General features: G+C 49.8%; 2 protein-coding genes and 1 long non-coding RNA gene across 11 annotated transcripts in view; 1 reads left to right on the forward strand and 2 right to left on the reverse strand.

Annotated features, from left to right (window-relative positions):
• Zfp839 (zinc finger protein 839) lies at positions 1–17,328 on the forward strand. Of its 5 annotated transcripts, none has more exon segments than NM_001446926.1 (9): positions 1–509; positions 3,227–4,084; positions 8,048–8,275; positions 11,232–11,324; positions 12,716–12,865; positions 14,399–14,527; positions 14,670–14,805; positions 15,617–16,585; positions 16,620–17,328. In NM_001446926.1, coding segments are annotated over 8 exon segments (2,973 nt in total). In that variant the 5' UTR covers positions 1–53; the 3' UTR covers positions 16,540–16,585; positions 16,620–17,328.
• LOC148005480 (uncharacterized) lies at positions 2,216–10,608 on the reverse strand. Its single transcript, XR_015623394.1, has 2 exons — positions 10,305–10,608; positions 2,216–2,411 (listed from the first exon to the last, which is right to left on the reverse strand). It is a non-coding gene; the product is annotated as an uncharacterized LOC148005480 (long non-coding RNA).
• The window catches only part of Cinp (cyclin-dependent kinase 2-interacting protein), a 16,691-nt gene continuing 7,906 nt past the window's right edge, over positions 16,898–25,682 (reverse strand). Inside the window, exons 4-5 of one of the 5 annotated variants that reach the window (XM_087552935.1) lie at positions 23,512–23,641; positions 16,898–17,288 (exon numbers count right to left, since the gene is read on the reverse strand). In XM_087552935.1, coding sequence (XP_087409061.1) covers positions 17,287–17,288; positions 23,512–23,641 — 132 coding nt within the window. In that variant the 3' untranslated portion in view covers positions 16,898–17,286. 5 annotated transcript variants of the gene reach the window in all.

A 25,682-nucleotide genomic window follows, 5' to 3' on the forward strand; every position in this document is an offset into this window, starting at 1 on the left:
ACTTCCGCCCCGCCGCTTCAAGCGACGCGGGTTCGAGCCCCCCTTAGGCCGCAATGGCGGGCGCGGAGCCGGAGCCCGGGGAAGTCGGCGGTAGTGGCTCGACTCTTCCGGGCCGGAGCCACGGTACCGTGCGCTTGGCTCCGCTGGACCCCGAGCAGCTGCAGCGGGTTCTGAAGCAGGTGACTCGGGCACAGCCACCGCCCAGCGTGCTGTCGGACGCGGGGCGGCGGCTCCCGGACGGGGCCCAGCAGACCGCCCAGCAGCGGGGACCGGGCGCCGAGGCCCCGCGCCTGCTGACACCCCAGGTGAGGTGCCGCGCGCGGTGGAGAGGCCGGAGCTGGCCGGTGCGGCCGGCGTTCGGAGCCTTGGTCGTCTACGCCCAGCTCCGTGGGAACGGCGCAGTGACGTACTCCGAGCGCCCGGCCCCCCTCGGGGACATCCTCCTTTCTCTGCGCTCAGCCCTGCTCCGAGCCCCTCCGCGTCTGGCTCCTCCAGCTCCTTGTCCTTCTGTTAGTATTTATGGAGCCTTAAAAGTATGCCAGGTTCTACACTAAGACCAAGCGTATCCTTCAACGTCCAGCGGATAGCATAAGTCACGTTTTGGGGAGGGAGGTGACAAGGGAGAACTTTCTACTGGGCGGTTCTGGACTAGACACTAGAACCCAGAGCTGAATAAATTAAGAGGAAACATCATAGCCAACTATGCCGGCACGCAGCAGCCACTTAGCCCAGAACTGGGCCAGAGTTGAGCCCTTCCTCTAGAACTTTGCTGCAGACTTTGGCAGACTTCAGTGTCCAAGTACAGTGCCCAGTACAGTAGCAAGTAAACAAAGAAGGCACTGTACTGCAGAACATCCTCTCGGCGGGTTTACTCCCCTGCTCACACAGATTTTGGCTGTTTTGAGAGTAGGCACTAAACTCTAGCTTTCCCCTCCTGGGAGGGTCCAGGTAGCCCCTGAAACTGGAGGTACTCCGTATGAGGTGTTAAGAAGACCTGCTGGCTTTGGGAATGACAGAGCACACCTCACCTCAGAACTGCCGAAGGCCAGAGAGCTAAACTAGGGCAGAAAGAATTCTACAGTCTCCAGTGGTTTTGGGGTAGATTTTGGCTGTGTAAGGTGTGCATCCAATTGATCATCAAGACTGGACGGTTGGTTGAGGTGATAGTTTAACAGGTGAAGCAGCAAGATGGGCCAGCTTGGTGGTATTTGGTGAGTAAAGGGCACTTGCTGCCACCCAAGTGTGCCAGACGTAGCTTGAACCCGGAACCCACAAAAAGGTGGAAGGAGAGAACTGACCTCAACATTAAGTTGTCCTCGGATCTACACACACACCCCTACCCACAGCCCTAACTACCTACCCACCTACCCACCTACCTGCCCACCCAAGACTAAAGCCTGTGTTGCTAGTTTTGGTAAATCAGTATACGTTTTCCCAATAGCACTTTCTAGAATAGTGACCCTCGGTGGCTGACCCTCTTTGGGTGTCGGTTTCTCAGCCTGCAGGAAGGATGGCTCACTATATATAGGGTTCCTCACTGGTGGGCTGCTGCTCTGGACAGCAAATCTGAGTCAGACATGACACACTGTTGGTGCAGCCTCCATGAAGTAACAGCTCCCGCTTGGAGTGCCTCTACTCTGTCATACATTGTCTGAGTGGCATGGCTGTCAGCAGCCACTTGACTGTGTTTTACTTTTTGTTTGTTTGTTTCCTTTCTGAGATTAGGTCTTGTTTCCCAGGGTGGCTGCATACCCGATACATGGCTGAAAAGGACTTCAAATGTCTAATCCTTCCTTCCCCACCTCTAGAGGTTTGAGCAGTGCTGGGGGCTGAACTCGGTGGTTCTTCTATGGTTTAACACTCTATCAACCGATCCACGTCTCTAGCACCCCGGGGAGATGGGCTCAAGAGAGGTTCAATGTCTTGGGTTGCTGTACTCTAGAGCCTGTGTCTTCCTCACGTTGCTAAATATGGCCACAACTTTGAATTTGGTATGACAGCTTTGGAAAGAGGCAGTGATATAATTTCCACCTAATGAAAGCAAACTTAAGGTTAACTTGATTGATTTGTGGTTGGTAACTGGTGAAAGCCAGACTCGAAACAATGGGCCTGCCTAAAAGTTTCAGAAAACCCGGAGGCCAAGCAGATGAGGACTCTGCCCCTTCGGAGTCAGAACTAGGAGGAAGTGATATGTAATCAAAGCCAAAGCCAGAGATGTAATGGACTGAATACATTAGAAAAAGGACATCGTTTTGGTTTCGGGGACACGGCCGATGCTGCTCACAGCCGATGTTGAAAAGCTAGTGTTTGGACCAGGCTGGGTTCCAGCTGGAAATGCGGGAGAGGAGAGGCAGCATTCTGGGGTACAGTTGGAGTTCATTGATACGACCTGCACAGCAAGCTCCGGCTCACTGTGGGGACAGCAGACCAGAAGTACAAGTCAGTGACGACATTCGAGGGTGGTGTGGGCCTGTGGTCCCATCTTTACCATTCTTAACCTATAGGCACACTTCAGTTCCACCAGCAGCTGTGCGCGCTCCTGGGCTTCTGAGAAGCCTCTTGGCTTCCCTGAGACAGAAGTACCTGTTAAGACTGACCAAATTCATTGTGACCTTCAAGGCACCTGAGAGACAGTTTCTTCTGGAACGTTCTCTAAGGCCTCTGTTGTGCCACTATGGCAGAGTTATCTGCCTGACCTGTCTCTGGGGACTCTTACCTCCTTTCAGAATCGTGAGTGAAACTCTTGAAAAGACAGGTCTGGGGGTTCCTGTCCCAGGAGAGGCACTCCTACAGATCTGCAGGGACTTAGTTGAGAGTTGATCGTTCTCTGGATCTGATCTCTGGTGTTTTCAAGCACCTGCACACACATAGCTTACATCTTCTCTCTCTCTCTCTCTCACACACACACACACACACACACACACACACACACACACACACACACACACACACACGGGTCCATAGAGGTGGCTCAGTGGTTAAGAGTATATACTGCGGGGTTGGGGATTCGGCTCAGTGGTAGAGCGCTTGCCTAGCAAGCACAAGGCCCTGGGTTTGGTCCCCAGCTCTGAAAAAAAGAAAAAAAAAAAAGAGTATATACTGCTCTTTCAGAGGATCCAGGTTTGGTCCTCAGTACCTACTTTATGTGGCTCACAACTGTGTGTGGGGGGAGGGCAGCATAGATATTTGTGAATTACAATGCTTCTGGTTTCTTTTTGTGTTTAAGGAACTTGAAGCCATTTGTGTCAAGGTATCTGGTGATACAAAAATTAAGGAACGAGCAATGCCCCCTCTGGCCACCATCCAACCCAAAACTGTAAGACAAAGTCAGCTTCCTGGGGGAAGCTCCAGCATGGGTGTGTCTGCCTCCAGCCCTCAGCTGCTCAGGGTGCAGGCCCTGGGGAGGACTGAGTCACAGCCGCGCACCTGTAGAGGCTCTCTTCAGCCTCCTGCTCCTCAGGCGTTGGTACAGAGAGTTTCGAAGAGAGTCAAGGCCCACAGGACTGCCCACGGGCGTGGTATCACTCTGAGCCCTGTGGCAGCCTCAGGTCCACACACCCTAGCAGCTGTGTCATCTGGCTCAGCGAGGCTCTTGATCTCCAGCTTGCATACAGCGCATACTGAGAAGTCGAAGAAATCTTTAAGGGTGAGAACTCGATCTGGACGGGTATCCCGGCCTCCCAGGTATAAAGCCAGAGATTACAAATTCATCAAGACTGAAGACTTAGCAGAAGGGCATCTGTCGGATTCTGATGACTATTCAGAGCTCAGTGTGGAGGAGGAGGAGGAGCTGAGGGAGAAGCCAGCTTTCCTTGACCTTGAAGTCTGCGCCCTGAGGCCCAAGGCCTTTAAGTGTCAGGTGTGTGAGAAGTCATACATTGGAAAAGGGGGGCTGGCGAGGCATTGTAAGCTCAACCCAGACCACTGCCAGCTGCAGCCTGAGGCCTTGCTCTGTGGGAAAGCTAATGGGAGCCCGACCCTGGGCTGCTCGGACTCAAAGACCAGAGGCCTGGCTTGCCTGAAACCGTCCATACCAGCTACTCACTGCATGGAAGAGGCAGGGTCAGCTTGGCCTACCCTACAGGTAAGACTTCTTCGTGGGGACAGAGCCCTTACCTCTGCTCCCTTCCTCCTCCTCTTCCCGTTAGGGTTAGGGTTAGGGTTAGGGTTACAGCTTACAGTGTCAGACGGGGCTCAGGACACAGATATCACGTGAGGGCCACAGCTGTTACACTGATGCTGAATGGGCGAGGTGTGTGTCCTTTGTCCACGGCTTCTCTTGGTAAGCACATTTGGTGGAATATGGCCGTGGCTGTCTAGAGCTGGCCTTTGACTATTGTATACCCTTGACTCGGGGCAGAGGAGTGTGGGAAAGGTCAGATTTGGGGCCGGATCCACAGTGGGAAGAAGTGTCTGCCTGCTGTGGTCCCTTTACCTGCAGTAGATCTGGGCTTTCTAAGTGGAGTGGGGCAGGTAATGAGTTTAAAATTAGTAGCTTGGGGTCTGGACTGAAAACCTCTGGGCCCAGGAGCTGTATTGAGGCCTGGAGGTAGAAGCATGGGTCAGCCTTGTGACAGGACTAAAACTGTTATCTTGTCTTCATCACGGTGCCAGCAGTGCAGATGCCCTTTATTGTAGTCCAGCCTCGGTCACTCCCTGTGCCAGGGGCATCAGACTCCTCCCATTCCTTGCACACCTCCTCCTTCTCCCTCCTCCTACTCCAGTTACTCTTAGTGACAAGGACGGCTCTCAAGGACTTGTGCTTCTAGGCGGGTTCTCTGCCACCAGGCCGTTCCTGAGCTCTGTCTTCTTCTTTTCGTTATTTATGTATTTATTTATTATTTTGTATTTTGTTTGTTTGTTTGAGACTGGGTCTTTCTACATAGCCCTGGTTCTTGAACTTACAGTGTTGACCAGGCTGCCTTCAAACCCACAGAGATCTGCCTGCCTCTGCCTCTCCAGCGCTGGGATTAAAGGTTTTCAGGATTACAGGTGTGTGCACTGCGTCCGGCCCTGTACATTTTCTTAATGATCATTCCTACCTGAGCTACTACAGTGAGACTTGGAGAGTGACAGGTGAAGCCCAGAGTGCAGTGCTTCTAGGTCTCAGGCCAAAGTCTTTTGATTCAAATGTGTACTGTGTGTACATCAGGGTGCCAGTTTCTGTACTGTTCATAGAAGTTCATGAAAAACTCTAACCTTAATTAAAAAAAAAAGATTTTAATGAGTGTGTGTGTGTGTGTGATGTGGTGTATGTGTGTGTGTGTGATGTGGTGTATGTGTGTGTGTGCGTGTGTGTGGTGTGGTGTATATGTGTGTGTGTGTGTGTGTGTGTTCATGTGCCACCTGATAGGGGTCTTGGGAACCAAACCCAGGTCTGTGGCCTTGTGACTCTTAACCACTCTTAACCCCTGAGCCATCTCTCCAGCCTTGGAACACTTGATCTTTTGAAAAGCCACTCCATGTTTCTCCAGTTGTACCAGGGCCAGGGTGTTGTTGGAGAGAAGATGCCTCCCCTAAGTACGAAGGATTATTCAGATCAGGACGAAGCAGTGAGTGTCGTGTTCTCTGCCCTCCTCCCATTTGCCTAAATGTAGGACGTAGGTTTATGATAATAAAAAGCAGCCAGCCTCTTCTCTCCCCTGAACACAGCTATAGAGATCTGGAGTGTCTGAAGCAGAGGTCTCCATGGTAACAAGCTACCGACCAATCAGACGCTGCCAGTTATTTGTCTCTCTGCCCTTTTCTTTGGTTGTTACTGTTTTTGTGTCTGAAACAGGGTCTCACTATGTAGCCCTGGCTGGCCTGGAACTCACTATGTAGACCAGGCTGGCCTGGAGCCCACAGAGAGATGCCTGACTGAGTGTGCCTTTGGGGTGCTGGGATTAAAGGCATAACTAGGCCTGGCTTGGTTTTATTTTTTGAGACAAGTTCTATTGAAATTGATACTGTCTAGGGATGTGGGAATGGGTTCATTTTTCTCTGTTAATTAAAAAATTAAAAGGTAAGAAAGAAGTGTTTATGGAAATCTCGTGGAGTTCCGGCAGAGCCATCATTGTGCTATCTTGGAAACTGGAGTCTGCTCTAAAGATTCTTAGTTTTGTTAATAAAAGCATTTAAGAACTGATACAAATGAGGTGTGAGGACAGTCTCCGAGAGTTTAAGTGGAAAAGCCCAGGGCAGAGAGACTAGCGCCTGCCGCTCCCGGTAAGGGAGTCAGAGAGTGGAGAAGAGAGGACCAAGGCACACTGCTTGAGAGGAGGCATCCTCAAGGACAGCTGCAGTGGGGAGAATGCAAAGGAAGCCCGGAGTGTTACTTAGGGAGTTTAAAAAGCATTCAAATCTAAGTGGAAGCCATCTTCCTGTGCTAGGTCCTCCACCTGTTGGCTTCCTTCCTTTCTCTCTTTAATGAATTTTGTTATGTTGGCTGTTTGGCTTGCATGTATTTATTTCTGTGTACCATGTGCATGTGTTTTGCCTTTCGAGACCAGAAGAAGGCATTGGATCTGAGTTACAGATGGCTGGGAGCCTCCACCTGGGAGCTGGGAATAGAACCTGGCCCCGGGAAGAGCAGACAGCACTCTGACTCCCAAGCCTTCGAACCCGCTCTGCGGGTTCCATTCTTGACACTGTCTGGGGGCTTGACAAGCTTCTTCCCTTTGTCCTGCCAGTTCTCTAGAAAATGGCTGCCCTTCCTTGGAGATACTATGGAATCTGAATCGGGAACCACCTCTTTGACCTCTCTTTCCCTGGCACTGCTCGTGCACGTAGGAACTGCACGTTTGTGAGGTGTTTTGTTTTCTTGTCAGTCTTCTCTCATAGGGTCTGAGATCATTTAGGCCTTCTCCTTCCACACTCCAGTGTGTTGGTGTCAGCCTGGGCATTTCACTAGCAGAAGGGTTATGTTAATTCAGAGTTGACAGGTACACCAGACTGTCTTAGACAGAAGGGACAAGCAGTCTCCCTTGTATTGACTTCCTTTTCAGTAGTGAAGACAGCTGACAGCTCTTGGGCCATCTGTCCAGGTGCCTTGCCTTGGGAATAGCTGTCGGCTCCATTAATTGTCCCTTTAGTCCTCTAGGGTGGGCAGGACCCTCAGCTGTGATCTCCTGTTCCTTACTAAGGGGTCACGTGACACTCCAGCTGGCAGACACACCCAGCATTCCTGAAAACTGGACGGAGAGTCTCAAGAATTAGGACAGCTGTGGTCCTAGTTACCCAGGAGGCGGAGGCAGGAGGATCAGTTGAGGCCAGGAATAGACACTAGCCTGGGCAATAGGTTTGCACCCATCTCAGAACAAAAACATGACAAAAAAGACTTAAGGGACACATAGTCCTTGGTGCTGGCTGTCACGGCCTGTGCTGTCGTAAGTCAACTCTGACCTTACAGCTGTGCTGGAGGTGTTTTCAGAGGGCACTGGCAGTGAGGACATGGCTAGATGGTCACTCAGGCTTCCTCCATCAAGGCTTGGGGAGCCACGCAGATGGACGTCGATTAGGCACACGTGCCTGGGGACGGGCACTGGGAGCTCACGTTTCTCTTGCGTTGAGAACATTCTGTAATTAGTCAGATCCACTGACTGATGTGCTTTCTTTTTTTTTTTTTTTTTTTTTTTTAAAGATTTATTTATTTATTATATATAAGTACACACTGTAGCTGTCTTCAGATACACCAGAAGAGGGCATCGGATCTCTTTGCAGATGGTTGTGAGCCACCATGTGGTTGCTGGGAATTGAACTCATAACCTCTGGAAGAGCAGTCGGGTGCTCTTAACCGCTGAGCCATCTCTCCAGCCCCCTGATGTGCTTTCAAAGGACGGAGCTGATGCTGAGAAGACGACTGAGAGCCATTTGATGGTCATAGAGTACTGGGTGGGAGACCTAAAACGTGTGACAGAGTCTAAGGTTTAGCTAAAGAAAAGTAGTGCAGATCGCTCCTTGCCTTTGACTTGACATTTTCTGCCTTAAGATGTTCGTGACAGCATATAACGCATGATTTTTTCAAGTTTTCATTTTGTTTTATTGTTGGGTGTGCAACACTGTCCAGAATGGTGAGCCTGTCGAAGTTGAAGAAACACTGGTACCTGAACCACAAAATAGAAGTCCCTCAGCTCTTCTGAGACCAGAGAAGTACCTAAAACCTAAAAGTGGAAATTGGGAAAGCCAGGCAGAATTCAGCACAGCCAGCCTCCAGGAGAGCAGAGCAGTCCAGCCAAACAGCCACCCTGCTGGTCCTTCAGGGCTGAGTGTGTCCAGGGGAGCCGAGCTCCGGGAGGTAACTTGGTCTGATTGCGTGTACTCAGTGTGCTTGTCTGGTGCAGTGTCTAACTGTTCCTCCTCCTTCCTTCCTTGTTCTTGTTTGTTTTCAGGCAAGGTCGCATGTGTCGCTCCTGCTAGCCTTGATCTCTCAGTGGCCTTGCTTTCAGTGCCCTGAGAGCTGATGTTTCAGGCCTGGGCCACCACTCCAGGCAGTGTCTGGTGTTTGAACTTAAAACACCAACACCCCAGTGTGGTGTAGTGGTGCACACCAGAAATTCCAGCTCTCTGGAGGCTGAGCAGGAGGTTGAAGAGCTCTAAGCCATGGGGCTGGAGAGATGGCTTAGTGGTTAAGATTTGGGTTTCTAGAAAGTAGTTTTCCTAAAACATGGCTCAAGCACAATGTGGTGTTACAGCCGCAAATTTAAACTCAGAGGGTTAGCTTTGCTCCATTCCCCTTGTGTCATGGCAGCCTTGGATGGTTGGCTGCCGAGACTTGACATAGACCCTTTGGAGTTAGCGGTTGCATCAGAACCAGCACCATTTGCAGAAGGTGCCGCAGATGTGAGACAGCTCAGCCCTGTCTGAAGCACCAGTCACAGTGGCCTTCTACCTGAACAGATGAGCAGCCGAAACTTGGCAGATCAAGTCAGTCAGGGCAGCTTTGAGCAGGAGGCAGGGCCAGAGTTTGAATCCGTGTTATATGGTGTCAGAGTCGTGAGGCTGTCCCAGGCTGTGCGTAATGGCTGCAGTGACTCTGTCTTCTTGACAACACCTCACTGTCCTACAGTTGAGTGGCTGCTGTGAGCAGGATCACTTTGACTCTCTTAGATGAAAATTCCTCAGAAGATGACATTTATTTAGACACGAACTGTGTGCATATAACATGTCAGGCCCAGCTCTGGTGACTGAGGGGCAGTGCACACAAACTAGACACAGCGACCACTCTGGCAGGAAGTAGGGCGAGGAGTGATGACCAAACTGCCGGGGCTGGGGCTTGTTCTTACTGAGCTAACATCAAGGAGATGTTATTCCTTTTGATTTTATCGGAAGCTTGTCCAGAGTTTAAGTGATGGTAAGGTAACTGTATAAACCGACTTTCCTGTGCTTTCACAGAGCTGTGACTACAGGTCGGCCTTCCCTACGAGCTCTCAAAAGTTTAGTATGCATGTGTGCATGCGCGGTTGTGCACATGACCCCACCCTCACTCATTTACATGCCAGGGTGGGTGTGTGGAGATCAGCATTGTAGCCTTGGCTCTCTCCTTCCTTCTGGGGATGGAACTCATGCACCAGGCTTGCACAGCTGAGCGATGCTGCCAGTAAGACTTTTCTTCCTAACAGGTGGGGGTTTTTTGTTTTCGTTTTTTTTTTTTTTTTTTTTTTTTTCTTTTTTCGGAGCTGAGGACTGAACCCAGGGCCTTGCACTTACTAGGCAAGAGTTCTACCACTGAGCCAAATCCCCAACCCCTTGTTTTTGTTTTTTTAAGATTTATTTATTTTATGTATATGAGTACACTGTAGCTGTCTTCAGACACACCAGAAGAGGGCATCAGATCTCATTACAGATGGCTGTGAGCCACCATGTGGTTGCTGGGAACTGAACTCAGGACCTCTGGAAGAGCAGTCAGTGCTCTAACTACTGAGCCGTCTCTCCAGCCCAACAAGGCTTTTCTTTAGCTTCCTTGGTTCTCTCAGATCTTAGCATTATTCTCTAATATTCTCTGATTATTCTCAAAGCCTCGGCCACATGGCTTCCCCACATCTCACACATACGGCATTTCCAAGTCTTCTTTAGGTTCCTCTCCCTGCCTCGCTTCCTCAGCAGATTCCCATATTGTGCTTCTTGGTTAGACTCTCCCTGCAGCCTCACATCTCTCAGAACTCACCGGCGGCTGGGTCTGCTAGCACACTCCTTTAATCTCAGTACCTGGGAGGCAAAGTCAGCCAGGGCAAATGGATTCTGTCTCTAACAAAACAAACCCCAAGATCAATTCCCTTAAAAACAACAACAACAACAACAACAAAAACCCAAAAACTCCTTCTTACCTGGGAGGCCTGTGGACTGCCCGTCTTGCATGTTGTGAGGAGGGAGGGCACAAGCCGTCTCCTGTTGGCTCCTGGGTATGTAGGGCCAGTAGGTGCACAGGCTAGAAGCCCAGTTCCTTGTCTTCTTCCCCACCTCTCCCCTCCCTTTCTCTTTCTTGTTTTTGTTTCATTTTTGAGGCCTGGTTCTCTCTGTAGCTCAGGGTGTCCCTGTCAGTCTTTCTTCTTCAGGTCGTCTAGGTGCTGAGATTAGAGGCCGAGTTCTGACTCGTGGCTCTGGCTCTTCTGCCTGCCTTGCCCCCAGTCCACCCACCTCTCCACCTGGGACCTGATAGGCCCTCCCTGCCCTTCTGCTGCACCTCCCTTGTTACCACGGCTTTCCTTTATCCTGGCATTGCCCTTTGTTGTCGTGTCCCCTGCAGACCCACACCCTCCTCTCATTATACCACTGCCTGCCTAAAACCTCCCTCCAGAACCAGGTACAGCGATGCCTTCTGATGATCCCTACAGGGCTCTAGCAAGGGGCCCAACTGAGCCTAGGGCCTCGGCAATACAGCAGCACCTCTCCTCTACAGAACATAGCCTCCTTCCTTCCTTCCTTCCTTCCTTCCTTCCTTCCTTCCTTCCTTCCTTCCTTCCTTCCTTATGCTACCGTAGGAATGGAAACCCCAGCCTTCAGGCTTCTCCCAGCCTAGCCTGGGCTGCTTTCCAACCTCCTACACGCCATCCTGGGTGCTCTCTGCAGCTCTGTGGCTCCTCTGCGTCTGCGCCCCGTCACTCACGGGGCACCTGTGTTTGACCCTGGATTTGCTTCGTTGTTGGGCAACTGTGTGACACTGTGACACTGAGCAGCTGGGGTCTGGGGTCTCTCTGCCCTCTGTGCCGGGTCACAGCAGCGTGCATGCCGCATGTCTCTCATTCTTTTGGCAGGCGCTCAGGCAGTGTGGCCGGGAGGAGTTGCTGGGATTGGTGCTACCTCAGCTGGCTCAGGCGGTGACCCTGTATGAACTCCTTCTGGTGAAGGTGAGTCTTCACAGCATGTCTGAAGAGAGAGGGGAGCTTGAGTATATTGCAAGCTGGTCTTTCTACTTCCTTTAGGACGCGCCAGGACACTCAGAATCATTTTTCTTTTTTCTTTTTTTTTTTTTTTTTTTAAGATTTATTTATTTATTATATATAAGTACACTGTAGCTGTCTTCAGATACACCAGAAGAGGGCATCAGATCTCTTTACAGATGGTTGTGAGCCACCATGTGGTTGCTGGGAATTGAACTCATGACCTCTGGAAGAGCAGTCGGGCGCTCTTTAACCGCTGAGCCATCTCTCCAGCCCCAGAATCATTTTTCTTTACTAGGACAGAGCTGAAAAGAGCTGTAGCACCTAGACCCTCTCTGTACGGGTGTCTCAGTAAGCCACTGTCACTCCCTTGACTAATTTTCTGTGAGGCAGCAGCTGTATGTGTGGGAAACCATGGTGGCCGTAGGAGGTGTGGCTATGCCCCTTAGGAGGTGTGGCTATGCCCCTTAGGAGGTGTGGCTATGCCCCTTAGGAGGTATGGCTATGCCTCTTAGGAGGTGTGGCTATGCCCCTTAGGAGGTGTGGCTATGCCTCTTAGGAGGTGTGACTATGCCCCTTAGGAGGTGTGGCTATGCCTCTTAGGAGGTGTGGCTATGCCTCTTAGGAGGTGTGACTATGCCACTTAGGAGGTGTGACTATGCCTCTTAGGAGGTGTGGCTATGCCTCTTAGGAGGTGTGACTATGCCACTTAGGAGGTGTGGCTATGCCCCTTAGGAGGTGTGGCTATGCCCCTTAGGAGGTGTGGCTATGCCTCTTAGGAGGTGTGACTATGCCTCTTTGGAGGTGTGGCTATGCCCCTTAGGAGGTGTGGCTATGCCTCTTAGGAGGTGTGACTATGCCTCTTAGGAGGTGTGACTATGCCTCTTAGGAGGTGTGGCTATGCCTCTTAGGAGGTGTGGCTATGCCTCTTAGGTGTGGCTATGCCTCTTAGGAGGTGTGGCTATGCCCCTTAGGAGGTGTGGCTATGCCCCTTAGGAGGTGTGGCTATGCCCCTTAGGAGGTGTGGCTATGCCTCTTAGGAGGTGTGGCTATGCCTCTTAGGAGGTATGACTATGTCCCTTAGGTGCTGAAGGTGCCTTTTTGCCAACTTTATGCTCCCTGTGGGTCATGCTAGTCCCAGGGTTTGTAGCCTTCCTGCTAAGGCTGTTTTCTGTCACCCACTTTAACTGGCCTCTCAGGGTTGGGCATGGTGTGGCATGCATAGGAGCCACTAGGAAGCTATGACAACGCTGGCCACTGACTAGTTTCAGGGGTCAAGGACCGTGGTTCTCTGTCTTTCAAGTTTGTTTTCTGTTTTCTGCCTTGGATTTAAACTGTTCATCCTTCCTGTCACAAAGGTTGAGAAAAGTCCCAGGACGAAGCCTTTCTTTCCTGCTGTGTACAAGGAGTTTGAACAGCTGTATGACGTGGTGAAGAGGATGTGTCAGGATTACCTCAGCAGCTCTGGTGCATGCTCTCAGGAGCCTCTGGAGATAAACAACGATGAGGTGATGTCACAAGGGGCGAAGCAGTTTGCTCTTAGAGGAAGCAGTCAGTGAGCAAGAGGTCCTGGTGAGACACCTTCATTTTAGCCACTGTAGCCTTGTCCTGCCAAGGGAAGGTTTTGTTTCATTAGTGGAAGGGTAGCAAACCCTTGTTTGAGAACAGAAAATTGGAATAACTCAAAGACAGGCTGAGCACCACTGTCCCCTGCACACAGGGCTCACACCGTAGCACCACTGTCCCCTGAATGTTGATGTTCAGGGTTAATTCTCTTTTTTAAAAATTTTAATTAGGTTTTATTTTATTTTATTTATGTATTTCAGTGTCTTGCCTACATGAATGTCTGTGCTGTAGGTTTGTACCTGGTCCCAGAAGAGGACGTTGGGTCCCTTAAGACTAGAGTTAGGTAGGTGTGAGCCACCATGGGGGTGCTGGGAACAGAACCCAGGACCCTGGCAAAGCAGCCAGTCCACTGACCTACCAACCCCTTGCATAGGCCGGATTTCTGTGTGTTACACAGGCCAGTGGTTATGTTGTGGGTGTTCTGACATCCATCTGAGTTCATCACCCAACTGCCTGTGGCTACGTGAGCTCTTTTCAAAGCATACATTTGGGGCTAATGTGGTTTGGCTTATGTTTTAGTCAGGGTTTCTATTCCTGCACAGACATCATGACCAAGAAGCAAGTTGTGGGGGAAAGGGTTTATTCAGCTTACACTTCCACATTGCTGTTCATCACCAAAGGGAGTCAGGACTGGAACTCAAGCAGGTCAGGAAGCAGGAGCTGAGGCAGAGGCCATGGAGGGATGTTACTTACTGGCTTGCCTCCCCTGGCTTGCTCAGCTTGCTCTCTTATAGAACCCAAGACCACCAGCCCAGGGATGGCACCACCCACAATGGGCTGGGTCTTCCCCCCTTGATCACTAATTGAGAAAATGCTTTTGGGTCTCATGGAGGGCATCTCCTCAAGGGAGGCTCTCTTCTCTGTGGTGACTCCAGCGTGGGTCAGGGTGACACAGAACCAGCCAGCACAGCTTGTTTTGGAACTGAGCTCCAGCCCTGTTGTGTGCACAGCAGGCCTGGGTCTCAACCCTGATTTAAGTGGCACTTTCTGGCTCTCGCAGCACTCTCTGAGCTTCACAAAACCTTTGTCGGGCAGCTGAAGCTCAGGGAGCCAGATGAGGGAGCACAGGAAGGGAGACTGTTTTTAGCATGGGTGAGAGATTTTTCTAAAAAGACCTGAAAGAATTGAAAAAGGAAAATGAGGAACAGATGTCAGGAAAGGCACTTGGTTGAGCTGACATTTGAAGCACTGAGGCACAGAGGAGCAGGCTCAGCCCCACTCCTGCCCCCAAGATTGGCTGGTTAGCATTGGTTATCATGGGCTCCACCTTAGCTGGCCCGTGTGACTGTGTAGCTCTCTTTTCTCCTGTGAAGCCCTGGTCAGTGTACGGAGCATGCATTTCTACTCAGTCTTTCTCGTAGGAGCTGACGTACTTGGCACTCTGCTCAAAGCTCATACCTCCTGTTTCGCTTCAGGTTGCCAGGTCCTTGGGAATCACAGAATTCCTGAGGAAGAAAGAGACACCTAAGTGCTCCAGCCAGGAGACGGAGGGGAAGCTGGAGGAAGGCAGTGGACGGAAGAGGGAGAGGGAGCTGGGCGCACTGGTAAGTGGCGTTGGCCATCTGCGTAGATGTCGTCTGTGGAGGTGACTTGGCCAGTTCACAGCTCACCCCTCTAGGCCTCTCCAGGAAGGTACAGGTCTGCCTGCTCTTCTGGTCTCAAGTAAAGGAGTCCTTTTCTCCATAGGCCACAGGGGAGGGGCTGGCCACGGTGAAAAAGCCCCGAACAGTGGCTTTGCCCACAGATGTCCCTGAGTATCTTCCCTCCACCAGTGGATGCCAGCAGAAGTCTAAGTCCTCACGTGCTCCAGCCATCAGCAAGGGTAAGTCATATATTTTGTGTGTTGCCTCATAGCAGGCAGAGATCCTCCTAGCAGGCATAAATGCACCTAGAACCATCCCTTTTAGAGGTTGCGTGCCCTTTGGCCCGATGAGAGAACTTTCTGGTCTCAGGTTTTTGTTATTGTTTTAAAATGATTTTTACTTATTTTATGTGCATTAGTATTTTGCCTGCATGTATGTCTGTGCGAGTGTGTCATATCCCCTGGAACTGGGGTTACAGGCAGGTGTGAGCTGCCATGTAGGTGCTGGGGCCTCTAAAAGACCAGCCAGTGCTTAGAACTACTGAACCCCCCTCTAGCCCCAGTGTCTTAAGTTTATCCCAACCTCCCAATACTCTCTCATTCCATGTCCATGCCCCATGTTCATGAGGCCTTTGAGATCTCCTAGTCTCTTAGTAAACGTCAGGATCTGCATAAGTCCTAATTCTGGGGCTGAGTGAGAGGGTCCTTGGCCTCAAGACCAGGAGTTGGCTGGGTCTCTGAAAGGTTATGTTTAACCTGGGTTTTCCAGGGGTGGGGGTGGGGTGGGAGTCGGCCCAGGATCTGGTTTGAAAGCCAGCTGACCTTGGGCTCCCCTCAGGAAAGGGTGCACTGTTCATTCAGTGAAGTTACCCTGCTAAACTCTCTTGTTTTTAATACAAAAGCTCCCTTTGTGAATAGTACAGCAACCAGTAAACTGCTGCTAGCCTCAAGTGGCAAAGAGAATCTGCACTGCTGCCTCCTTCAGGGAAGTGCATTTAGGCAGCTTGTTCTGGTGCTGAGGGAGTGACTGCTGTTTGTCTGAATGATTCAGGTTCTGAGCCTGCAGCCACTGAGTGCTCTCTCTGCTCGGAAGGAAGCTGTCGGGAGATGGTGCCTGACAGTGATGGGAATGGACCACCTGTGGGCCAGCGGCATCCAGTGATGGCACCCGATGACTTTGAGGCCAGGAACAGCTCTGCAGACCCTACTCTTGTGTGTCAGGATGTCAGTGGGTCAGTTCTTCATTCCCTGGTAGCCGAGCCCAGAGGGATGCCTGCAGCCCGGGAGTCTGTGTTTTCTGAAGAGACTGCTCCAGAACACACTATAGATGAGGATTCTGTGGCTCTCCGGAAGAGCAACAGTGTCTGTGATACGCCATCATTAGGTGGAAGAGTTGAACTTAGAGAATCGGGAACTGCAGAGGCAGGAGACCTCCGGGAGACAGACCAAACCCACCTCAGTGGCCAGCAGGCCATTCCCAGCCATGCCCTTCTTGCAGAGGCTGCAGCCGTTCCACTGCATAGCATTTTGCCTGCGAACACCTTGCCAGCTGCCTGTGTTTCCAAGATTGTGCCAGAGCCAGAGCCAGTGCTTCATCCTGGACCAGGTGGATCACTGTGCACGAGTGGGGATCCCAGGGTCGGAAGTGACGCTGGAGACATAAGCCAGCTCCTCTCTAGGATGGAGACACATGGCCAGAGAGAGACAGAGACTGCGGCTGCCATAGGGGAACCCCTGGCTTTTGATATTTCTGATGTGTGCCAGGAAGTATTGTCTCAGGGACAGGAGCAGATTTTTATTCGGACTTCCAATGGGTTTATTTTGTCCTATCCAAGTACCATAGTATCTCAGGAAGAAGACAGTGTCATAGTGACTAATGCAACGGGTTCTATCCTGAGGTTTGGCCCACCAGAAGGCGTTACTCTTGAAGCCATGGAAGCCTTTCTCACTGTAGAGGCAGAGTGCTCTCAGTGAGCAGGAGCCAGGGGTTGTGTGTGTGTGTGTGTGTGTGTGTGTGTGTGTGTGTGTGTGTGTGTGTGTGTGAAAGAGAGAGAGAGAGAGAGAGAGAGAGAGAGAGAGAGAGAGTCAGAGAGAGGGAATATGATAGGTGTGTATGTGAACATGTGTGTGTTAGAGAGAGAGAAGAGAGAATGTGTGTTTGTGTGTGTGTGTTCAGGGCATTATTTTTTAAGGCCTGGTCCCATGTAGTCCAGACTGGCCTTGAACTCCCAATCTTCCTGCCTTGATCTACTGAATGGTAGTGTGACAGGGATGTCCCACCATGCCAGGCAGATCTTTGAACCTATATTTATATGGATTTTATCAGAGAAGGTCAATTTTAGGCTATGTATTTTTCTAATGTGAATACTGACACAAACAGACCATTTATAAAGAGTAATGTCTGTCCCAGCGCTGTTTCTCAGGACCTCTTCACAATAGCGAACAGTACAGGCAGGTTTGTGGGTTTGGAAGCAGGGTTTGCACAGCCCTGGCTGGTCCTGAATTGGTGATTCTCCTGCAGCTAGACTTGCAGATGTGGCTGTGGCAGATGCAGACCCTCTTACACAGCGAGAGGTTGGTGGCTGTAGCAGTTACGCTTCATTTCATCGTCACCCACCAGCCTTGCGGCCGTTCCACATCATTCCGCCTCCGCTCTTGATGATGTGCTGTTTCTTCCACAGATGACGTCTGTACTTCAGGAAGCTAGCCGATTTGGCAGTGTTCTACTGAAAAGTCAAAATGAAAGTCATTTGTATTTGCTTTCTTGATGTGTGTGGGGATTGAAAACAGCCTTGAACGTGTGGGCAGCCTTAGTCACTGAGCTCCATCTTTAAGACAGTCTCGTGAAGTGGCCCAAGCAGTCCTCCAATCTGTGCTCCTCCTGTTAGCCTCCGGTAGCTACAGTGACAGGCTGTGTGATCAGGTGGGGTTTTGTTTGCTGTTTGGTTTTTTTGTTTTGTTTTTGAGACAGGGCCTCACTATGTAGCTCTGACTAGAAATCACTACGTAGACTAAGCTGGCCTCCAACTTAGAGATCTATCTACCTCCTGAGTGCTGAGACTAAAGGTATGTGCCATCATGCCCAGCTTTCTTCCTTCCTTTATCTAATTCCGGGATGGCTCTCAGGTTGCCAGACATGCACAGTGAGTGCCTATACCCAAGGAGCCTTCTCACCAGGTATCCACTTGGGTTTATGTTCATTCTCCCCACACCCCAAGACTGGGTCTTGCTATAGCTGAGGTTGGCTTTGAACTTAGAATCCTCCTGCCTCTGCTTCTCCAGTGCTGACATAAAAGGCTCTACAGAAACCTAGGGCTCACGGGGAAGCCCATCACTTTTGATGTTTCAGCTGTAACATACTGTCTCAGGATTTCTTTGTGAGGGTTTCCATGGCAATATTGTGGGACTAAGGAGAATGCTGTTTGTCCTTATTAGACGAGAGCACTGGACTTCAGCAGTTCTTGGCTTACTCCTGCAGTCTTTGGAAGACCTGAGCGCCTGAGACGCAGCTGCACGGCATCCTGGTGCTGTGCTGAGTCAAGATGAATTGCTCCCCACCGCCCTTGCCCTTCCTGTTTTCTCACTCTCAAAGTAGGGGTCACAGGGATGAACAGGTGGGTCTCCTAGCAGAACAGGGGTGCCTGGAACTGGGGACCATCAGACCAACCCAGGAAGGGCTGTGTCTTGTGGACCAGGCCACTCCTCAGAAGCCTACCACGTCCCATTGCCTGAATTCCTAATCTGCTATTGGGGCATGTTGACATTTATTATTTTATCTTCAGTGCTTTGTGGTTTGCCTGAAATGCTTTACAAAAGACACCACCGACCACGTCTTTCCCAGTCTTCACTGTGGAGTCACCTCAGACCTTCTCAGTCCGGGGCAAGGTGGGTCCGAGCTTTTTGTCTCCTTCCCTGTGAACTTGGCAGGTTTGAGACTGTAGAAGGCGTGTGTGATCCACCACTGTGCTCAACCTCAAGTGCCACACTGACCTCTGATGACATCTGAGCTGTTCAGATAGGAAATACGCTGCAGGATCAATATCTGTTTATCTTAGTTTCTGCCTGTCCTCGGCTGTATTGATCTTTCCATTAGCACTCTTGTGTGCTAATGGGTGGCTGGGGAGCAGATCACCGAGAAGCCACAGAAGTTGGGTCTGAAATCTCAGCATTGGAGGTGAGGTGGGAGCGTAGTGATTCTGAAGTCAGCATGAGTTAGTTACCCAGCAGGCCCATCTCAGAAAACGTAAGGAAATCTTTAAGCATGTAGACTGGTCTGGAAAAGGAGAGTTTGATTACCCTCATGCTGGACAGCTCACAACTGCCTGCCTCTAGTTCTACCTCCAAAGGATCCAGCGCCCTCCTTCGGTCTCTGGGCAGCTATAGCCAGGTGCACGTAAGCTCACACAGGCACATGTACAACTTAAAAACATTAGAAAGCTAACTCCAGGAAACAGAAGACAGCTATACACAAGCTAAAAGTAGGCATCATGAGCCACAGATTGCTTGGTCAAAGACTGTAGCATGTCCAGATCAACCTGGCTGTGGAGTGAGGTCATGTCTCAAGCAAACGTGTCTAACTCTGGACCTTTGTCCTCTGGGAAAAGGGAGCAGCAGAGGGCACAGCGCTCACTGTGTAAACCTGATGAACTGAGTCCAGATCCCTAGAAGCAGCATAGCACAGCACAAGTGTAGGTAACCCCCATGGCATCTACAAGGAGATAGAGGCTGAGACAGGAGAAACACAAGCTTGCAAGCCAGGTATCCCGGTGTTTACAGCAGTGAACAAGAGGCTCTGTATCAAGGCAGAAGGCAAGGCCCCACACCCACTGCAGATGCAATGTAGCTCGTGTGCCCATACACACAGACACGAGAGAAGGAGCAGGGTAGTCTTGGGTATTCCCCAAAAGATGGGCGCAGTGGCCCAAGAGTGCCCACCCCCAGATGGGAACAGTGGTCTTAGTGCGCCCCCATCAGGAAGGAGTGAAGGAAGTACAAGTGGTCGTTCCTGAGGGCCAGTTGACCTCACTATACAGGCAGCTCTCCCTGAGGAATGTTAGTTCTCTATGGACTTAGGCAGTATGCTAATGGCTGAGAGAAAGCCAAACAGACACAGCACATCCAGGCCCCAGATGGAAACAAGCTGCAGTTATTGGTCGTCTCACTGGCTTGTTCATCTTTTCATGCAAGCAGTAGCAAGTTTTGGTAAGTGGTTTTCATTTTTGTGACACTATACTCAATTAATTCTATTGGATTAAAAACAGTGTATTTCAATATATTTTATTAATATATTTTATATATTAAATATATATATTTCCAGCTATAGGAGAAATGACTGAGCACTTAAGAGCATGAACTGTTTTTCCAGAGGACTGACTGGAGTTTGGTTTCTGACACCCAAATCAGGTGGCCGACAACCTCTTGTAACTCTAGCTCCAAGGACCCCACCCCCACCCCCATTTGTGGTTGCCCTGGTCATCTGTACATGTGGCCCATACACAAATACCTAAGTAAAACTAAAATTTAAAAAGATTATTTCTCTGTGGGTGCATGTGCATTTGCACACATGCACATGCAAATATGTGTGGCTGCCAGGGGAAACCAGAAGTTCACAAGTGCTCTCAACTGCTAAACCATCTCTCTGTCCCCACTTAGGAGACTTTACACGTCTGGTATTTCTGGGATAGTTTCAGAACTAAAACATTCTCTTCAGATTTTAAGCACAGGGTTGGGAGTGTGGACCAGCAGTTGAATATTCAGTTTGTATGAAGTCTGGATTTGATTTCCAGGACCACAAAACAGACAAATGGAGGACAGGTACAAAGTAGTAGCTTCTAGGAAACTCAGGCTGTCTCCAGGATGTAACAGTGAAGTCCGCCGGTTTACAAAACTCGGCCCTCAGCCATTGTTTATGTCACTGGAGCTTCAGGATCTCTGGGACGGAGCAGTGGGGCAGCTGCAGCAGTGGGGAGAGCGACCCCAGGACCCTTGAGGCACAACAGCCAGTGGTCTGGAGCTCCAAGACCGTGGTCACAGGCAAGGTGGCCAGGGAGTCAAAGGGCCCGGTGCCCTGTTTCCAGCAGCATGCTCTCTAGCTGCAGCTTGCTGTCGCTCTCTATGTAGGGCTGGTGCAGCCACATGGACAGGTAGGTCAGGCTGAGGTTGCGGTCTACAGTATGGGCCAGCTCTGCGCCAATGGTGTGCTTCAAAAGGAGCTCCTTCCTGTATGCTTCGGAGAGCTGGTGGGAGACCTCATCTGCAACAGAGCACACACCATGGCTGCATGAGAACACTGTCCTGAGTTGGAGCCGAGCTTTCACAGGCTCCTGATTAAAAGCCGGAGCTGGTACTGGCAAGGTGACTCACCTGGTAGAGTACTTGCCCAGCATGCATGGAGCCCTAGGTCTAATCCCCAGTGCCCAGAGGCAGTGTGGGGGTGAATGCTTGCAACCCAGCGCTTGGAAGAGGATGGAGGGGGGGGGGTACAAGATCATCCTCAGTGTCCTGGGCAACAGAAAACATAAAAGCAGATAGAGCAGCACTGGGATAAAGAAGGACCAAGCCAGTCTAGATGGATGGGTAAATGGTAGGAAGCACAAGGCCACACAACTCTTGCGAAACTTGTAATGGTAAGCCACTTCATCCAGATGAAGCAGGGGGACTGCTATAAGTTTGAGGCCTGCCTGGGCCAGTTTAGCCTAGACTAAGTTTAGCCTAGACTAAGACTATGGAAAAGGAAGGGGGCTAGAGAGGTGATCTAGCAGTTAAGAGCACTGGATGCTCTTCCAGAGGAGCTGGGTTCAATTTCCAGCACACGTGTCAGGAGGTGACAAATCCATATCACTCCTGCTCCAGGGGGACACAGTGCCCCTGGTCTTCAAGGGCACCTGTCTTCATGTATGTGCACATACCCACACAAATAATTAAAAATAAAGTAAATCTTAAAAAAATAAACTTTCAGTCCCCAGCTCTGAAAAAAAGAAAAAAGAAAAAAAAAAAACAAACTGATCTGGGTGGTGGTGGCTCACACCTTTAATTCCAGCACTTGAGAGGCAGAGGCAGGTGGCTCTCTTGAGAATCTGAGGCCAGCCTGGGCTACAGAGTGAGTTCCACAGCAACCTGGACTACACAGAGAAAATCAAAACGAACAAAACAAAAACAATACCCCCACCCCTCCTCAAAACCCCAATATCAAGTAGTTTAACCTCCACAAAGTTTTTTCTGCATTTTATTCTTTCTCTGCATGTACATCCCATGTGTAAACAATGTATAGGTCAGATAGCAACTTCCAGACACTGGTTCTATTATGTGGGTCCTAGGGATCAGCCAGGTTTCCGGACGTGGTGGCAAGAGCCTTTACCTGCTAATGTAAAAGTTTTTATTCACCGGATGCAGTTGTCTCAGAGGCTCACTATCTCCATCTGTTAACCTAGACCTAGTTCTGGAAGCTTCTAGCCTCTGCACAATCTTATTTAGGCCTAGAATGTTCAGCCTCTGAGACTTAACTTCTGAATAAGCCCCTTCTTTCTAGCTCTTTCTGAATTCGGGCTATCTGGTTCAACTCAGCTGTTCTAGCTCAAACTCCTCTCCAAGCTGACTGGTTCAATCTGGCTTCTCTCAGCCTCTGACTGCACTGCCCCACTTGGCCTCAAACTAACAGTAGGTTCCCATCTTCTAGCTCCTTTTTATTCTCTGGGTCGTTCTATCTTTACCCACGTCTAGCATGTTTTCCAATCTGTCTGATAAAACTCTCCTGTAAAATTGTCTCTTCTTTCTCTTTGCACTGCCTTTTAAGTAGCTTCCCTTTCCTCCCTCTTCTCATGGGATTTCAGCATATCCTATTCTGTCAGATCTTTCTCTGACATATCTGCCACTTCCTGTCACTTCCCTGTCATTCAATTAGACTTCACTTTCAAACATGGATGCTTCCCTCTACAAACTAACTTCACCTTCAATGTTTGGGATTAAAAGGTGTGTGCTGGGTTGGGGATTTAGCTCAGTGGTAGAGTGCTTGCCTAGGAAGCGCAAGGCCCTGGGTTCGATCCCCAGCCCCGAAAAAAAAAGAACAAAAAAAAAAAAAAAAAATCCATCCTAAAAGGTGTGTGCTAAGGGCTGAACCACACTGCAATTAGAAACAGTAGATAACACAATCTCTGGGCTCACAGTGTGATCAAATATCCTGCAGCATGCTGAAGTACTAGCCCGTTTAGCCCCACATTTGAGTCCAGGCTGCTCTTAAACTCACTGCGATCCTCCTGCCTCAAACTCCCAGGTACTGGGTTTATGAACTTGTACCATGTGCTGGGTAATTTATGTCAATTTGAGACATGCTAGAACTATAGGGGAGGAGGGAACCTCAGTTTGGCTGTTAGGATTCTTAAGTAGCCATGGATGTGGGTGGGGAACTCGAGGAAGGTGGTCCTGGGTTTGATATTTGAGCAGGGAGCAAACCCTGGAGAAGCAAGCCAGTGAGCAGTAACCCCCATGGCCAGTCCTGTCTGAGTTCCTGTCCTGTCGATGAGGAAAATGCTGTGGAAACGAGAGCCAGAGAAACCCTTTCCTCCCCAGGTTGATTCTACTCGTGGTACTTCATCAGAGCTTGTCTAACCAGGGAAGACTATCATGCGAAATGTCACTTTTCTCAACGATGGTCTCTGAGGTTGGCTGAAGTGTCCCCGACTGATGACTGATTTATTTGTTTTTTTAAAGACAGGCTCTCAGTTTATAGCTGAGCTGGCCTTAACCTGACAATTTTCCTGCTTTTGCTTGTCCATTACTAACTAGCACTATAGGAATGCATGCTACCAAATCTGTATCCAGCTTAACTTTTACATCTGTCCGTCCGTCTGTCTGCCTTTTAAAAGGCAGAGGCCCTGTGTCCTTTCCTAAGGACTGGATTTAAGCAATGCTGATGCCCTTCTTAGAATGGCCTCCAGAAGAACTACTTACAGAAGAAGGCCGTGGGCCATGTGTGAAACAGAGGGGGCCGGCTGCTCTCTTCCCTGTAGTGGTAATTTTCTAGTTCACAAATTCCCTTGGTGGTTGAAGACAGCTTTTCCATTTTCATTTGTATTTTAGTCTGAAAAGATATTAATTTGGAATATGAGAATACTGCTTAGAATTTCTAATCTCAGACTTAGTAACTATAAAAGACTTGAAGGCTACGATGTATAGTCCTGGTGGGGCTGAAATTCCAGTCATTCACCCCATTAACTCCACAGAAGACAGCAGATTTCCAGAGGAATGGAGACAGGTGGGAGTTGTGGTTTTCACAGCCTTAGAGAAAGCAGAGCTTGCGGAGTCCCACCTCAGTAAGGTTTCTAAGCAGCAGTAGCAGTTTAGTTCCAAAGGTCTGGCGGAGTCCCCGTGGGCTGGTATCACAGAATGACACAGGCAGAAAGGCACCCAGCATGCACGTTTCTGCCTCTCTATGAAGCCTCTGTGAGCCTCTCTTTTCTTACTCATATGGCATCGAGAGTGAAAGGGAGCCTCATGCACACAGGAGAAGGCAGTAAGAACCTGAAACCTGGGTCTCTGAAGACCTCCCTTCCCCTGCTACTGTGTCCTCTGCCAGCTCCCAGCAGGAGACACCAGCACCTTCTCCACAGTGACCAAAGTATGACAGATGGAGGGGCAGTGACGTGGGTCATGAAACACCCGGCTACACAGTGATCATTAAATACAATAGACAGAGCTAACTAGGGTTTTAGATTTAAGTAGCAAAGGTTTATTAAAACTAAATCTCGGGGTTGGGGGTTTAGCTCAGTGGTAAAGTGCTTGCCTAGCAAGCGCAAGGCCCTGGGTTCGGTCCCCAGCTCCGGAAAAAAAACAAAAACAAAAACAAAAAACAAAACTAAATCTAACTCCTCAGTGTAGTTAACTGTTATGTGTCTGAGGGATAAAAGAGACGGATAGCATCAGTCATAACTCCTGTACTGGATCCTCCCAACTGCCGTCCATCCCCTGGTTTTATCGAAAGTGACACACACTAAATTTAGCAAATGTTAATCTTTAAAAGCCTCTCCTTTCTCAAATCATCTTAGGTTCGATATTTCCCTTCGCTTAACCTCCAGACAGGCTCCATCATTTCCAGTCGCAGCTGGGAAGATGCTCAAGGTTGAGGTGAGGAGGCGGGCGGGGCCAGGGCTGGATCTGTGCTTTTTGAACCCAACTCTGTAAAGAAGTCTACACCCTAAAGCAGCTTCCGGACACCTCCTAATTCTAGAAAAGCTTGGAAGGATTCAGAGGGAAGGGAAATCTAGAGACTCTGACCCAGATCTGTAGCTCAGCCACCAACAGGGACAGAGTCCTATCTGTGTGTGCTTTGCTGAGCTAACAATGAAAGAGCAGCCTGGACCACAGAGCAGCTGTAGTGTCTCCCACAATAACACGTTCCACGAAAATGGGGTACATCTTAGGGGAAAGGGTATGACCAAGATACTTAACCCCAAACCACTTTAATGGATGGGGAGAGAAAAAAAACAAAACAAAAAAACAGGGTTCACAGCCTCCAACACCAACTTTTGGGTTTGAACACTGAGTTCAAACCAGTTTCAGACAGATTCAAGTTCATCAGAGCAGAGAGCTTCTAACATGATGGCTAGCATGTAGAGCTTGCTTCCTCTAAGATGTTTATTTTATCATTTATGTGTGGGTGGCTGTGGAGGCGGGACTGGCACTGGAGGCCCTGGAGCTGGAGTTAGAGAGAGTTGTGCTGGGAACCAAACTCCAGTCCTTTGAGAGAGAAGCAAGTGCTCCTAACACCGAGCCATCTCCCTAGCCCCACAGTAACCACTTCCTTAAAAGAAAAGATTTTATGTCTGTGAGTGCACTGTAGCTGTCCTCAGACACCAGAGAGGGCATCGGATCCCATTACAGATGGCTGTGAGCCACCATGTGGTTGCTGGGAATTGAACTCAGGACCTCGGAAAGAGCAGTCAGTGCTCTTAACCTCTGAGCCATCCCTCCAGCCCAACTAACCACATTTTATCAGGCCTCTCCTAATCAAAGATCTAGGCCCCTTGGGGGAAAATGCTGATTCTTAGGCGGAGGCAGGAAATATGCAAAGTAAGCCTGGGACCTTTCAGTGCTAGTCAATAAGGAAATGTCAAAAACTTCCC

Source organism: Rattus norvegicus, chromosome 6, assembly GCF_021556685.1.
Source record: "Rattus norvegicus strain SHRSP/BbbUtx chromosome 6, alternate assembly SHRSP_T2T, whole genome shotgun sequence".
Classification (NCBI taxonomy): domain Eukaryota; kingdom Metazoa; phylum Chordata; class Mammalia; order Rodentia; family Muridae; genus Rattus; species Rattus norvegicus.

What these genes read in the sequence shown, in the direction of transcription:
- Zfp839 (XM_087554346.1), top strand. Translation starts at nt 54, where the DNA reads ATGGCGGGCGCGGAGCCGGAGCCCGGGGAAGTCGGCGGTAGTGGCTCG. An exon ending in TGGAGATAAACAACGATGAG is followed by an intron (nt 12,866 to 14,398) that starts GTGATGTCACAA and finishes GTTTCGCTTCAG; the next exon opens with GTTGCCAGGTCCTTGGGAAT. An exon ending in TGCTCCAGCCATCAGCAAGG is followed by an intron (nt 14,806 to 15,616) that starts GTAAGTCATATA and finishes TGAATGATTCAG; the next exon opens with GTTCTGAGCCTGCAGCCACT.